Genomic DNA, 16,781 nt, shown 5'->3' on the forward strand with positions numbered 1-16,781 from the left:
CATCCCCTTTTCATTCTTGGGTCCATCTTTACAAACGAGTGATTCTGTTAAAAGTCCATGATGCTTCAGCTGTGAGAGTGCAGGATTAAAAAGTCTGGTCCAGCTTTCAGAGAGTGCGTGGGAGTTAAAAAAAAAAAAAAGGATGGTGACAGTGGAGATTGTGGTTATTGCTTTTAAACTGACAAGCGGGGAGCGATCAAAAAGAAAAGAACATGATGGTCTCGCATCTGGTGATTGCCTGCTGTCTTACACTCTTACATAATACTGTTGACTGACAAACACGACGCACTCTCGGTGTAGGATGAAAACTGTTTTTGACATCGATGAAAACAAGGAACAGTTTGTTTATGTATGGCCATGTGATTTAAAATAACAGGCCTAAAGAAGTGTTGTTACATAGCCTATTATCTTTGAAAATACATGGAGTGGTCCTGATTACAAGTGGTGTCATTAGGCCTGCATTGACAAATTATACAATTCCAAAAAAAAAAACCAAAGAAGAGTATTATATTCTTTTTTAAGCAGCAGATTGTCAGGATGAGGTAGATTCTAGCAGTCTTAGATTACTTAAAGGATTTCCGGCCCATGCGAAGCTACTGCCTATATCCCCAGATGGAGATTGTGCTGATGAACGTTTCCTCTGCCCGTCTGTGTGTGTGTGTGTGTGTGTGTGTGTGTGTGTGTGTGTGTGTGTGTGTGTGTGTGTGTGTGTCAGCAATGAAGCCAAATCTGGCACTTTCCAAAGAGAGACCACAGCGATTCAGCCGCTCGCACATCACGCATGACGTAACTCTTCAACACACGCCCACACACCACTTGCTCTCAGTCCTCCTGCCCACACATCTCACACACACACGCTCCCCCACATACTGAATAGACGTGTATTGATTGCGGTGTGTAAATTTGCACAAGCGTGGGAGACACGTCATTCATTCTTTTATGAGTTTAGTATCATTCATTTTGGATGTGTCCTCCTCTTATTCTTAAATCACAATTTTCTAAACATCAAGACTGTGTTCTGTGAGGGAGGGATGTGTGAAGCACAGTTTTGATGGTAAAACCCAGAGCTTTACGATGTGGTATCGTGCAAAAGATACTAATTCATTTGGAGGATCACGGTCGGTCTCGCTTTGTCTCCTCATCTGGCCTGAGAAGGAGAAGAAGCAAAAAGAAGAATGCCAGCAAGTTTTTTGGGGGTTTTTTTTGTCACTCTGACAGTGGCACAGGATAAGATCTCCAAGATTGTCTCCTCACATCACATCTGCCCTGTAGAAAAAAACTCTTGTTGGAGGACTGCCACAATGAGGAAGAAGAGGGAGGTTACACTGACTCAAGAGGTGCTTTGTGCCTGTGGCACACACATCTCCATTTAGTCTTCTATAAAGTATAAAAATGCAACCAACAGCAAAAACCTTTTGATCCAGGCCTAGGAGGAAATGTCTAGACGGTGTAACTGCTGCACTTAGGAAAGGTTTCTTCTCCGAAATACATCGGTATATATATGCTGAATAAAAATGTCTTTATTTGGAGACAGTCTTTGCCCACATTTGGCTTTAAGAATGGCTGGAAAAAACTGAAACCTGTGTGGATTATATCTAGCATATTTGTCATAAATCTTTATGGATGAAGCAATTTGGTTTTCTACATTGATAAAGAAAGATGAATGCTGTATGACAGGCATTTTATGAGGCTCATTATAAAAAGCTGAGACGAGTCATGCTACTTACAGTGTAAAAAACGGAGAGATGGAAGGACATATAATGTCTGTGATAAGTAAAATTGGAAAAAAAATGACAGTACTTTTCCTCTGATTTTGGATTCAATTAAAAAAATGTTATTCAACCCACTAGGAACCATTGTTTTGGAGCTATGGTTTGGAGCCGTTTGTGCATTCAAACAATAAAAAAAAAACACAGCAGGAGAGAACAAATAAATAACGCTTCAGAGCTAAGATGCGGAATAACATTTAAAATGTATACTTATATATTATTAAACTGATACATAATTGTAACAACACATACAGAATAAATCATAAAAAAGTAAATAGTTCATAATAAAAAAAAATTAATAGGATAACAGATAAATCAATATTATGGGGATAGCAAATGCTCAGCTAACTTGCAATGCTAACCTGGCATTAACCTGTAAAAGATTAGCAAATACATAGATCTGTTTTTTTTTAAGTTCTTAGAGAAAATGCAAGACAGTGTCAACAATCAACCTATTCTCCTTTTTAGTATGTTTCCTTAATCTAGGCTATATTTAACTTATTATACAGAAAACACAAAAGTTGAATCTCAGTATAGATGTTTGAGTATAGATTGGTTTAGAAAATACCAAATATGGTACATGATATGTGAAATTGAATACTTCATCTGATTAATAACTGACATTCCCCTGATGGCTCTGCACTCTCGCTGCTAAAATCACATTATCCCTCCACAGTACTCATGATCTACACACTGACATCTCGTATAGGGCCTATGTCGCTGTCGCAGAGAGAATGTGCAACATATTACGAGGTGGGTAAATCTTCAGGTCTCCGCCGCCGATCACACGTGACTCCGGGGGAAATAAATCGCCTTGTCCCCTTTAATTTCAATTTCCGTGCGTGATATATATTGTGATCACCTGTCAGATGCGGCGCCTGCGCACTGGAGTGGGAGGCGGAGTGGATGCTGATCGCTCTCTCTATCTTGCTGCCCTGTGCCCTCCATCCCTCCAGCGATCAGACACGGACGTAGGGGATATCCGAGGAGTTTCGGGTCGAGGATAGGGACACAGATCTGCTGTAGATGAAGGTACAATTTTACTCCGCTTGCACGGGAATAGCGCGCGTCAGTGTTTGACATTGTGACCATGTAGGGTGAAGGATGCTCGGCTGCAGGATGGGTGGTGGTGGTGGTGGTGGGGGGGAGACGCGGGAGTGGATAACAGATGGTATTTCTGTGGATGCCGCCGATGACAGAGCTTTTGATGGGTTTCCTCGTTGATTCTTTGCTGGTTTTTAAAACACATCTGGATTGCACAAGATTTGTAATTTTCCGAAATCTACACAGACTTCTGCTCAAGGGCACACAAATAGGTGATAACGTGCTTTTTATTTCCTGCTTTCCCTGTGCTCAGAGCTGTCATCACCTCATACCCTTTGCGGACTTGCATATTATCAGGCTATGTGTACGGTCAGGCGTTATGTATGTTGCTTCTTTACATCACGATAAAACGATGTGATGTGGATTGACATCAAATCCTCTTAACTGCTCATTTTGTGAACCAGTGTTTTCTGTTTTGTTTTTTATGTCAAATGCGTGTAAACGTTAAATTATACAGACAGTTGCTCATCCCAGACTTGATTTTTTGCTTCTTGTAACGCAAAGTATCAGGTTTTTTGACAGGCCCCCGGATGTGCCTGCAGTTTCTCCAAAGAGAGCGCTAAGCTTTCCCGTGTTTACTCGTCGTGCTGCTGTAAAAAAAAAAAAAAAAAAACCTATCCTGCATGATATTGCTCACTCCTCTACACACTGGGCGAGGAAAACTCGAGCATGCCATCAGCAGAGGATGACGATGGCAGGCTAAATAGTAATCCGGTAACCTGTGAGTCCACATTGGATGGGTTACTGTAGCTTGATTTGTAGTGGCTGTTGAGAGTATAGCCTCGTATGCCTCCTCCTGTGTTACACTTTGCACCGTATTGTATTGCTTGGCTGAAAGCGATCTCTGGGGTTTGTACAGTTAGGCTATATATGCTGTGTGACCAGCAGAGCGGCTCTGACCCTGTCCATGGTGCTGAAAGCAACAGTCGAAGCGAAGTGAATCAAAGTGAGGCTGAATCATTAATGGCTTTTCTGTGTATAGAGGCGACGACTTGCTATGTAAAAGATAATCGTTTCTGCTCGGATAAAAGTGAATTATATTTGTAAGGCACTGTGTTGTGTCACAGAGGCATATTAACAGTCTTTTCACTGTTGTTTTTCAGTTCACAGAATATGTATGCACTGCAGAGTCAAAGCCTCAGTTTGCTATAAAAGGTTGCTCTCTCTTAATGGAATTTTTATCACACATTACTTGATAATAATTCTGAGTCAAAATGTTAAATTGGATCAGAGACCCAGCTTTGGAATGTGAAACAGTCAATGAATGATATAAGGTTTCTTCATCAATCACACTTTGGTTTTGCTGTTGCTGCATTACTGGGTTTTTCTTTTTTCCACCACAAAATATACAGAGAAATTATTCCTTAGTCTTGTATGGTCCTCCTATAATCGAACACGTCCTCTCTTTCTGTTTCTTGTGCATTTTAGGAAGTCTGATGTAGATGCTGAGCCAGAAGAGAGCCCAGGGAGCAGCAGCAGCAGCAGCAGCAGCAGCATCGGGACTGTAGATGCCCTCTCCCCGGCTCCAGCCACAGCCCCCCCTCAGGCCTCTGCAGGAGAGGCAGAACAGAGAGGAGACAGCTCCTGTTCTGACTCAGACAGCCCTGTAGACTCCAGCTCTTGTGAGGAGCAGGAGGAGGAAGAGGAAGAGGAGGGGGAGGAGGAGGAGGAGGAGGAGGAGGAGGAAGACCCCGCCATGTTTTCCTCCAAATTCCTAAGTGGAGCCAACCCCCTAAATGCTGTGTCCTCTGCTGTGAATAAGTTTGGATTATTTGGCGATGATGGGGAAGGGGATAAAAATCAGAAATCACCTTCTAAGCAAGGGGTACCGCCACCTGGAGAACAGCAACCAGGAGCAGGCCCTGGCAAAAGCCCTCAACCGCAGCAGGGACCCCAAAAATCTGGCCAGGGCCCCTCTATGCAAAAGAGCCAGCCTCCTCCTAAACAAGGGTCACCACAGCTGCATGGGAATGGACAGGCAGGACCCCCAAACAAGCCTGCCGGGCAACAAGTTGCTCAAAAGGCGGGGACACAGCCTAAGGGTCCCCCACAGAATGGTTCACCTAAATCCGGACATCAACAAGAACCTTCAAAGGCACCATCACAACAACAGGTTCCACCTAAGACAGGGATGCAAAAACAAGGGCCTGCAAAGTCTGGTGCGCAAGACCCCACAATGGCTGGGTCACAAAGAACTGGCACACAGCAAGGGTCACCTAAAGTAGGACAGCAGCAGCAGCAGCAGCAGCAGCAGGGGTCGCCAAGATCTGGACAGCAACAACAGGGTTCCCCTAAAGTAGCCCAGCAACAACAGGGTTCAACAAAGGCAGGACAGCAACAGCAAGGAGTCAGGACTACACCACAGCAGCAGTCCTCGGTTAAACCCGGGCCTCAGCAGCAAGGCACTAAGGGACCTGGAACACCTGGCCTCTCTCGGACAGGGTCTTCATCACAAGGGGCGACCAAAGCTGGATCTCAGTCAAAAGCAGCAGCTAAGCCTCTTTGCCCTGTGTGTAAAACAACAGAACTTAATATGCACACCAAGGAACCACAGAACCATAAAACATGCACACAGTGTAAAACAGACGTGTGCAGCTTCTGTGGCTTCAGCCCTCCAGACTCTGATGTAAGTACAGTACATTTTATTTTTTACTATAGTGTCTTCTAACAGAATTCTGCTTTTTAAAGTATATACATTTGGCTCTTAATTTTATATGATTTTTAACTGACAATCGAAAACTATTTCACTATGTAAGAAGTGCAATTTGGGAAAGCTCAGTGAGGTTACATCATTTAAATAGACTATGACACTGCATTATATGTATACCACACTATCAGAAATTCTATTTTTCAAGGTTACTATAATTGTTAAATGAAGAAAATAATATTTTTCTAGACCATTTTTTTGTCTTTAACTTCGAGCATCTATATTTTCTAACTGTGAAAATGTATTTATGTTTTCGTTGTCTTTATAGGGCCGTGAGTGGCTGTGTCTTACTTGTCAGATACAGAGAGCCCAAGGAGCTTCTGAACCAACAGGACCTTCCATAAAAAAGCCCTCGCCCAACAAAGTCTCCCCTGCTCAAAGTCAACCATCTCCTGCCTCATCTGTGGCAAAAGAAATGGCGACATCAGGTTCATCTCAGAAAATGCAGTCTACTTCAGCAAAAGTGCCATCCAAGGGTGAAGTTGCTAAAGGACTAGATATTCAAAAACAGGCCAGCCCAGCGTCCATGCAGAAAATGACACCTGAGACTGAGAGAAAATCTGGGTCTCAAAAACCAGACCAGACTAGTCAAACTGGACGAAAACAAAGCAGTGCAGCTCCAGCTCCTCAGCAGGAGTCAGGAGGTTTATTTGGCTTCGGGGGCTCTAAACCTGTAGCTGCAAAGCCAGAGGAGTCAGTGACTGGAAAGATGTTTGGTTTTGGTTCCTCAATTTTTAGCTCTGCATCTACCTTGATAACCTCGGCTGTTCAGGATGAGCATAAAACCACACCACCAATTTCTCCCAAAATGCAGTCAACAAAAGAGACCAGACCACCCCCGGTAGAAAAGTCAGTTCAAGACAAGAAACAAGAGCAAGTCACCGAAGGGAAATCCAATACAGTAGGACAGGACAAAGTGGCCAATGCTACTAAAGAGACTCCAAAGGCAGCAGCAGCAGCCTCCCAAAATGTCTCTAAATCAGGCCAAGCTTGTCCAATCTGCAAGATGGTGCTCAATAAGGGCTCAAAGGATCCACCCAACTACAACACCTGCACAGATTGTAAAAGTACGGTCTGCAACCAGTGTGGATTTAACCCAATGCCAAATGTTAAAGAGGTAAGACATGGTTGATATTGATCAATACGGTAACAAAGGGATAAATGAAGAATTGAATAAAGGGAGGAAGGAATTTTCAAATCTTTGAACTCTAATTATTGACATACATCATCATCTTCTTTATAAATTCTGATGCACATTTCCTTTGCTGCCATAGTTCATAGATAACCAGTCAGCTGGTACAGTCTAATTTGTTACACTATTGCTTATTATCGCTGAGGTGTTCATTACGTAGAAACAGTAAAGTAGTACACAAACAATCCTTGTAAACTAAGGCTTTTGAAGCAGAACAATTCCTTTTGATGTTTAGGGTGGTTCATTATTCTATTGTTTTTCCAAATGGTTCAAAAATATTTACATGAATACATGTAATTGCTGCAATCATTTCAAGTCACACAGTTTAAGTTCATCTTATGATAAAAGGCATGTTTTGGATTTTTTTAAAAAATGAAATAACTTTAGTGATGAATGTTTTGGGCCAATCCTACGACTATAGCTGACTAAGCTGCAAAGCCATCTTTCTTAGCCTTCTTTTTAATATTCCACTCACAGTTCTCTAGCCTCAAAACAGTCAGGCTGTAAGAGGGGTATGTGTCAGACCTTCAGACAGAAAAAAAAACATCTGCACACGCCTCCTGGGTCATGGCCTTTCCCTTAAGTCCTTTTTGGATTGTAGTAATTATATTTAAAATAATTTATAGTTAGTTAAAAAGCTGTAGGGAAAATACACATACATTTTAATCACATAAACACACAGCACATGGGGATTGTCTTGCAGGGAATACCACATACAGGTTTAATGGACGTGGCTTCTTTCAGGGTATCTGAGACACAAAGGGCCTGACACTTGACTCTTGTAATTCAATGCACAGTTAGTAAGCTAACTTGCCAAGGACAGTAGGGAGGCTACTTGATCAGGTGATAATGCTTAAACTGAAACAGTGGTGAACCAAGATCAGGATTGGTAGATCCATCGGTGCTTCTGAACCCCTCTACAGCTGATATTTGAACTTTAATTTGTATAGTGTAAACGTCATTGTAAATACTGTAACTTTGCTTACTTATTTATGAGCTTACCTCAGCAGTTTTAAAATGATCGATTTAGCTCACTGTTTTTTTCTGTTAGGAATACATTTTTACTTTGTGTTTATTATATTTCAAGCTTTCATTGTGCACTGTTATTTTTAAACATATGCATGTATAATTTGTTTCTTTGTTTGTGTTTTTAAGGGAAAAGAGTGGCTTTGTCTCAACTGCCAGGTGAAACGGTCTACTGGCGAAATTAAAACTCATCAAGAGAAATCTTTGGTCGACTCATCAATTAAAAAACCTACCCCAGCACAGCCTGTTCTACAGAAGACTTCTGCACCAGGCTCCCCTCAGAGAAAAGTATCCACTCCAGCAGCACAAGTGGTAAAGGCAGAAGCTGCTAAAGGGCCAGAAAGTTCTAAACAAGCTAGCCCAGCTCCTGTTCAGAAAACACCACAAGAGAGCCGGAAGACGACGCCTCAGAAACAACCAGACCATCCAAGCCAAACCGGACAAAAGCAGGGAAATGTCACTGCAGCTACCCAACAGGAGACAGGCGGGTTCTTTGGTATTGGCAGTCCTAAAAGTCAGAGAGATGCTGCAAAGCCTGCTGAGTCAGTGACTGGGAAAATGTTTGGTTTTGGTTCCTCTATCTTCAGTTCTGCATCCACTATGATTTCCTCAGCAGTTCAAGATGAGCCTAAAACAACCCCACCGATTTCTCCTAAAATCTCTGCTGCAAAGGACTCCAAATCCCCCACTACCCAGAAATCAGATCAAGAAATAAAAACAGAACAACTCCACCATACCAAGGGTCCTTTACCAGCACAACCTAAAGTACAAAAACCTCTTTCAGATCCACCGAAGAAAGATTCAGCCTCCGCTGCAATTTCCATACCAGGCCAGTCTACCTGCCCTCTTTGCAAACTGCAACTCAATATGGGCTCTAAAGAGCCTTCCAACTACAAAACCTGTACAGACTGCAGAAATACTTTCTGTAACCAATGTGGATTTAGTCCCATGCCAAACGTGAAGGAGGTAAGCTCATGAAACTGCTGTTGAATACAGAAAATCTACCTCAACAAGATTATCCCATTCTTTCTTTTTTATTAACTATGTAATACATTTATTTTTTACAAGTGAATTACATTCCATTGCACAAGAATACTGATCTTAATTGTGCTTATTAACTGTTTGTTTTCATACAGGTGAAGGAGTGGTTATGTCTTAATTGTCAGATGCAGAGAGCACTCGGAGCATCTGAGCCTCCTGGAACTCCCATGATGAAACAACAGGCCTCACCAAACAAAGTCACAGCACCTGCCAAAGACGTACAAAAAGAGACTTGCCAACTAGATAAATCTGAACAGAAAGACATTCCAACACCTTCTGGATCTAAAATAAAAGAGGCATCTTTGCCAGGCTCCCCTCAGAGGAAACCAGTAACACCAGCAGAGCAGTCTGTAAAACCTGAAGTCATTAAAAGTGCTGAAAGTCAGAAACAAGTCAGCCCAGCACCTGGTCAGAAAACTATGCAGGAGGGCCGGGCGCCAGATCCTCCGAAACAACCAGACAAGACAAATCCATCTGAACGTAAGCAAAGTAATACTGCCTCGGCTAAACAAGAGGGATCTGTAGGCTTCTTTGGATTAAGTGGTCCCAAAGCTCAAATTGATTCTGCAAAGCCTTCAGAATCACTAGGTGGGAAAATGTTTGGATTTGGCTCCTCTATCTTTAGTTCTGCATCAACTATGATGAACTCAGCTGTCCAAGATGATTCCAAAAAGACACCACCTGTTTCTCCCAAGATCCCTGCCACGAAGGCAACGAAATCCCCTCCTGCTCAGAAACAAGAGCAGGAGAAGAAACAAGAGCAAGTGCAACAACCGAAAGCCTCTCCATTACAACAAGCCAAGGTAGAAAAAGCTCCATCAGAGCCTCTGAAAGATGTAGCAGCTTTCCCATCTGTTTCCAAGGACGGCCAAACTACTTGTCCACTATGTAAAGTGAAACTTAACATTGGATCCAAGGAGTCTCCCAACTACAACAAATGCACTGAATGCAAGAACACTGTCTGCAACCAATGTGGATTTAATCCAATGCCAAATGTGTCAGAGGTAATTAAAGCAAAGATGTCAGTAATTTAAATAATTGCATGAATGTAAAGTCAATGTCAATTAATTTTGCATCATTTCTTTTTTTCAGGTAAAGGAATGGCTATGCCTCAACTGTCAGATGCAGAGAGCTCTTAGGTCTTCTGAACTCACAGCACCTCCAATGAAACCTCATAATTTAGCCAGCAAAAAAAACCCATCTACTGCAGATGAGAAAATAAATATACCTAATCAAAAGGAAACTCTTAAAAAGGAACAGCCAAAATTGGATGAACCTTTAAAAATGGCAGCTCCAGTGGCTGATACACTTCACAAGAAGGGGAATTCTGCGCCAGGGTCTCCTAAGAAAATACAGCCTTCAACAGTATCATTAGCTAATAAGGCTACAAAAGGATCAGAGACTGACACACAGGAGAGCCCATCCAAGAAACCAACTTCCCAGTTAGATGAACTGGGAATAAAACAGAGAAAAGTCACCCCAGATGCAGGGCAGGAGACAGGAAGCCAATTTAGCATTGGTGGTCCTAAAACAAAGACAGATGCTTCAAAAACAACAGAGTCTGTGACTGGGAAGATGTTTGGCTTTGGGTCTTCCATTTTTAGCTCAGCATCCACCTTGATATCATCCGCTGTTCAGGACGAATCACGCACTACACCACCAAGCCCTCGTAAGATGTCTGCACCAGCACATGTTTCCCGAAAGATGTCCACCGTGCCCCAGATTTCTCCAAAAAGTACACCGTCAGTCTCTCCCAAAATGTCGCCAGCAAGAGAGCCAAAATCTCCAATTCAGAAGCCAGAGCAGGAGAAAAAACCAGTGGAATCCGAACAGAGCAAAAAAGACAAAACTTTATCACAGCCATCAAAAGCAGCAACAACTACCCAAGCACACTCTAATACAACCCAGGACAGCTGTCCCCTGTGTAAGGTTGAGCTGAACTTCGGATCCAAGGCATCTCCCAACTACAGCAGCTGCACAGAATGCAAGACCACTGTTTGTATCCAGTGTGGATTTAACCCAATGCCTATGGGAGAGGTAAATTACATTTTTCACAACATATTGGACCAAGGGTATTATGTCTATATTTACTGCATACATCTGCAATAAATGTGTGGTAATACGATTTGTAACCTCTTTCAAATGATCTCATTTTGATTTTATTTTCATTCATATTCTATTTTTTTATAAATGCTCTACTTTTTTATCGATTTCTGCTATTCCACAGTTATACATAACAAGCTGTCTACTGTGTTTTAGGTCAAAGAATGGCTATGTCTGAACTGTCAGATGAAAAGAGCAGTTGAAGCATCTGAGCCTCTGGGGCATCCCACCATAAAGTCTCAAAAATCACCCAGCAAAGTTCCTTCACCTGCTGCTGTCCAATTGAAGGACAATTCCAAACCAACTGTAATGCAAAAGACAGACAGTCCGGATAGTGCTCAACTAAAGAAGGAGACCTCAGAACCAGTGTCACCACAGAGAAAGCGATCTACAGCATCAGCAACTGCTACTTTACCAGTGAAACAAGCAAGTCCAGCAACAGATCATAAAGTACTAGAAGAAAGAACAAAGACAGGTCCAAAGAAGCCACCAGACCAAGAAAGCATAGCTCAACGCAAACACAGTAATACCACAGCAGGGACACAGCAAGACTCAGGAGGCCTCTTTGGCTTTGGTGGTCCTAAAAATCAACCTGATGCTGCAAAGCCTGCAGAATCAGTTACTGGGAAGATGTTTGGTTTTGGGTCTTCTATCTTCAGTTCTGCATCTACTTTGATGACCTCAGCAGTTGACCAGCCCAAAACTACTCCACCAGTTTCTCCCAAGATGTCTCCTGCAAAAGATATGAAGTCTCATGATGCTCAGAAGCTTGAGCAACAGAAGAAAGCAGAGCACTCCCTGCAGACCAGTGCAACTCCACCAGGACAGGTCAAAGCTGACAAAACCCCATCAGCATCTTCAAAGGCTACAGAAGCCTCCCAAGTACCTGTCAAACCAGGCCAGTCTAACTGTCCACTCTGTAAGGCTGAACTCAATACCGGTTCCAAGGATCTACCAAACTATAATACCTGCACTGAATGCAAGAGCACTGTCTGTAACCAATGTGGATTCACCCCCATCCCTACAGGAGAGGTAGGTTAAGGAAAACATAGATACCTTTTGTTACAAAATAAAGTAATACTTTATATACCGTAAATGTCTCTATTATCATTGCAGTCAGTGGATTTATATTGTAGACTTTTTTTAATATTCATAAGCTTATTACAATTACCTTACTGATCTTTAGTATGGTTCAAATGAATCTGTTATTCTCCATATTCAGATTGTTATGAACTGTTTCTATTTGCAACTCAAAAGCAAAACATAACCATATATCTGTAATTTTAGGTAAAAGAGTGGCTATGTCTGAACTGTCAGATGAAAAGAGCAGTTGAAGCATCCGAGCTGGGGCATCCCACCATAAAGTCTCAAAAATCACCCAGCAAAGTTCCTTCACCTGCTGCTGTCCAATTGAAGGACAATTCCAAACCAACTGTAACACAAAAGACAGACAGTCCAGATAGTGCTCAACTAAAGAAGGAGACCTTAGAACCTGTGTCACCACAGAGAAAGCAATCTACAGCATCAGCAACTGCTACTTTACCAGTGAAACAAGAAAGTCCAGCAACAGATCATAAAGTACTAGAAGAAAGAACAAAGACAGGTCCAAAGAAGCCACCAGATCAAGAAAGCATAGCTCAACGCAAACACAGTAATACCACAGCAGGGACACAGCAAGACTCAGGAGGCCTCTTTGGCTTTGGTGGTCCTAAAACTCAACCTGATGCTGCAAAGCCTGCAGAATCAGTTACTGGGAAGATGTTTGGCTTTGGGTCTTCTATCTTCAGTTCTGCATCTACTTTGATGACCTCAGCAGTTGACCAGCCCAAAACTACTCCCCCAGTTTCTCCCAAGATGTCTCCTGCAAAAGATATGAAGTCTCATGATGCTCAGAAGCTTGAGCAACAGAAGAAAGCAGAGCACTCCCTGCAGACCAGCACAACTCCATCAGGACAGGTCAAAGCTGACAAAGCCCCATCAGCATCTTCAAAGGCTACAGAAGCCTCCCAAGTACCTGTCAAACCAGGCCAGTCTAACTGTCCACTCTGTAAGGCTGAACTCAATACCGGTTCCAAGGATCTACCAAACTATAATACCTGCACTGAATGCAAGAGCACTGTCTGTAACCAATGTGGATTCACCCCAATGCCAACAGGAGAGGTAAGTTAAGGAAAACATAAATACCTTTTCTTTCAAAATAAATTAATGCTTTATATTACTGATCTTTAGTATGGTTTAAATGAATCTGTTACTCTGTATATTTGGATTGTTATGAACTGTTTCTATTTGCAAATCAAAAGCAACACATAACCATATATCTGTAATTTTAGGTAAAAGAGTGGCTATGTCTGAACTGTCAGATGAAAAGAGCAGTTGAAGCATCTGAGCCTCCCAAAATGAAGTCTCAAACTGCTCCTGGTAAAGTTCCTTCACCTGCAGCAGCCCAGCTGAAGGACTCTTCCCAACCAATTACATCTCAAAAGACAGAAACCTCCGTACCAGTCTTACCACAGAGGAAACCGTCTACAGCATCGTTGCAGACAGCCAAATCAGAGGCTGCAACTTTACCACTAAAACAGGACAGCCCAGCGCCTGATCACAAAAAAGCACAGGAAAATCAGAGGGTGGGTTCAAAGGAGCCACCAAAAGAAGAAAATCAAGGTGAACATAAACAGAGTAGTACAATAACTGCTACACAGCCAGAATCAAGAGGCTTCTTTGGTTCAGGTGGTAGTAAAACCCAACCAGATGCTCAAAAGCCTGCAGAGTCAGTTACCGGGAAGATGTTTGGCTTTGGTTCTTCTATCTTCAGCTCTGCATCTACTTTGATAACCTCAGCTAATGACCAACCCAAAACTACTCCACCAGTTTCTCCCAAGTTGTCTGCTGCAAAAGATATGAAGTCTCCTGATGCTCAGAAGCTTGAGCAGCAGAAGAAAGCACAGCAGTCCAAGGAGACCAGGACAACTGCATCAGAAAGGGTTGAGGTTGCCCCATTAGAGTCTTCAAAGGCGATAGAAGCTTCCCAAGTACCTGTCAAACCAGGCCAGTCTACCTGTCTACTCTGTAAGGTCGAACTCAATATCGGTTCCAAGGATCTCCCAAACTACAGTTCCTGTACTGAATGCAAGAACACTGTCTGTAAGCAGTGTGGATTTAACCCTAGTCCAAATGACACATCGGTAAGAATTAGACCATTTAACTTTTACAGATTCTTGAATGTAAATCATTTTATTCAACTAAACATTCACTAAATTTGTCTTGTTGACTTTTCAATTCCTGTTGATTTCAATTCTTTTTTCAGTTCTGAAATTTTGCATGCCTTTTTTTTTCATAGGGTAATACATATTGAGGTTTCCAATTAGTTTATCTTACTACACACACAGACACACACACACATAAATAAACATGAAATATAATAAAACTATTCTAATTGCAATACACAAATACAATCCAAGATTAATAATACACAAAATGTCTAAAACGGTAAGATAAGTGTAAAATGACATCCCTTATTTCTTTTAGGTGAAGGAGTGGTTATGTCTCACCTGCCAGATGCAAAGGGCTCTCGGAGACACAAAGCCTCCACATGTAGCTCCCACCAACTTGCAAATATCTGCAAGCCCCAAAGACGTCACCGGCCCAACTGAGCCTGAAAAGAAAGAGCCACCATCAAGAGACTTATCTCAAAGGAAACCATCTGTACCAGCACAGCCAGATACAGTTGAGACTGCTAAAGAGCATGGAGGTCCAAAACAGCTCAGCCCAGCTACCTCTCAAAGAAGGCCACAGGAGCCACAGAAAACACCTGGTCCAAACAAATTATTTGAACAGCCAAGGCAAACTGAACGTAAACAGAGTATTGCCCCAGAAGTGACTTTGCAAGAGTCTGGAAACTTCTTTGGGTTTGGTTCTAGTAAAACTCAACCTGATGCTGTAAAACCAGCAGAGTCAGTAACCGGTAAGATGTTTGGCTTTGGTTCTTCTATCTTCAGTTCTGCATCTACTTTGATAACCTCAGCTGTTGACCAGCCCAAAATTACTCCACCAGTTTCTCCAAAGATGTCGCCTGCAAAAGAGATTAAATCCCCTGCTGCCCAGAAAAACGAACAACAGAAGAAGTCAGAAGAACCCAAACAAACACCGCAAAACGTCCAGGCCAAAGGGGACAAAGCTCCATCAGAGATATCAGTAGTCCCCCAAGCCACTGTCAAACAAGGCGTGTCAACCTGCCCACTCTGTAAGCTTGAACTCAACATTGGGTCCAAGGATCTTCCCAACTACAATACCTGCACCGAATGCAAAAACGCTGTCTGTAACCAGTGTGGATTTAACCCCATGCTAAATATGTCAGATGTAAGTGAGATTCACTAAGCATGTTTGTAATAATGATGCAAATTACTTGATAAAACTATATCATACCATTCTATAAACGGATGACATATTTGATCTAAAACAAAATGTGTTACATTTTTGTTGAACTGTACTACAATGCAATTATAGTGACTTATCTAAAATACATTCTTACTAAATAGAGTGTGTGCTCTCCCCACAGGTAAACGAGTGGTTGTGTCTCACTTGTCAGATGCAAAGGGCTCTTGCAGCATCTGAATCATTAGAGCCTCCATTGATGAAACTTAAGGCATCCCCCAACAAAGTGTCCTCAACTGCTGATGCTCATAAAGATGCACCTGCGCATCAAAAGAAAGAGATTATTTCTGCACAAAAAATTGTGCCTGACAAAATCCAGGGCAGTCCAACACCGGGTGCCCAGGAAATTAAAGAAGAAACTATATCCACACATCAAATGGATGGTACTCAAACAACTACCACTGACAAGCTTGTTGCAAAAGATTCCCAAGATTCTGTTTCAGCCCCAACAAACGATGGAAAGGTTACAAGGGATACAAAGGCTATTCCCACCTCCCATGCACTTCCTGGTAGAGAGACAACTGCTGTGGTTTCAGACTTGAATAAACCACTGCCTGCTAAAACTTATCCTGTCACCACAGAAACAAAAGATGAGAAATCTGTTACAGTGCAGAAATCTGTTGAACAACTGATCACATCCCATGATAAAGTCCAGCCCCCAAAAACATTGAGCAAGGAATCAAGCACTGTAGAAAAATTACTAGCCAAACCTGCCCCTCCATCAACACAGCAAGAAAATCAAGATTCAGGAGGTTTCTTTGGCTTTGGCAGTCCTAAATCTCCGAGAGCTTCCTCAAAAACAACTGACGCAGTCACTGGAAAGATGTTGGGATTTGGTTCATCCCTCTTTAGCTCAGCATCCAGCTTGATAACGTCTTCAGTTCAGGAGGAGTCCCGCACAACACCACCAAGTTCCCACAAAATGTCTGCTCCAGCTCAAGTTTCTGACAAAATCTTAGCATCACAGAGGTCCAGCCCTCCTGTTTCTCCCAAGATGACTTTAGCAAAGGAAAAATCTTCTGATCCTGAGGTACCAAATCTGGAAAAGATTCCTATCCAACTTCAGCAGACCGAGGCTCCTTTGTCAGAAAAGGCAAAAGTGAACAATGTTCCAGCAGAAGCCTACCAAGCTGCTCCCAAAGTGGACCAGTCTGTTTGTCCACTCTGTAAGACAGAACTGAATATGGGCTCTAAGGATCTTCCCAACTACAAGACATGCACTGGATGCAAATCCACTGTCTGCAGTAAATGTGGCTTTAATCCCATGCCAACTGCAACAGAGGTAATTAAATCATTGTCCACAAAAAATATGAATAACCATCTTTTTTAAGTACATTTTGTGTGGAATTGTTTAAATACAAATGTATATTCCTTGTTCCCTTGCCCTAACATACATGTCTTAGAATTT

General features: G+C 42.3%; 1 protein-coding gene across 1 annotated transcript in view; it reads left to right on the top strand.

Moving 5' to 3' along the window:
* The first annotated feature begins 2,666 nt into the window (after positions 1-2,666).
* The window catches only part of pclob (piccolo presynaptic cytomatrix protein b), a 61,800-nt gene continuing 47,685 nt past the window's right edge, over positions 2,667-16,781 (top strand). The window contains exons 1-11 of the mRNA XM_065957320.1: positions 2,667-2,801; positions 4,302-5,499; positions 5,849-6,697; positions 7,928-8,764; positions 8,935-9,843; positions 9,932-10,876; positions 11,099-11,974; positions 12,230-13,102; positions 13,273-14,124; positions 14,468-15,298; positions 15,498-16,655. Of these exons, the coding sequence (XP_065813392.1) occupies positions 4,570-5,499; positions 5,849-6,697; positions 7,928-8,764; positions 8,935-9,843; positions 9,932-10,876; positions 11,099-11,974; positions 12,230-13,102; positions 13,273-14,124; positions 14,468-15,298; positions 15,498-16,655 (9,060 nt within the window). The 5' untranslated portion in view covers positions 2,667-2,801; positions 4,302-4,569. The remainder of the gene's footprint in view (positions 2,802-4,301; positions 5,500-5,848; positions 6,698-7,927; positions 8,765-8,934; positions 9,844-9,931; positions 10,877-11,098; positions 11,975-12,229; positions 13,103-13,272; positions 14,125-14,467; positions 15,299-15,497; positions 16,656-16,781) is intronic.

This window comes from Labrus bergylta, chromosome 7 (genome assembly GCF_963930695.1).
Source record: "Labrus bergylta chromosome 7, fLabBer1.1, whole genome shotgun sequence".
Lineage (NCBI taxonomy): Eukaryota > Metazoa > Chordata > Actinopteri > Labriformes > Labridae > Labrus > Labrus bergylta.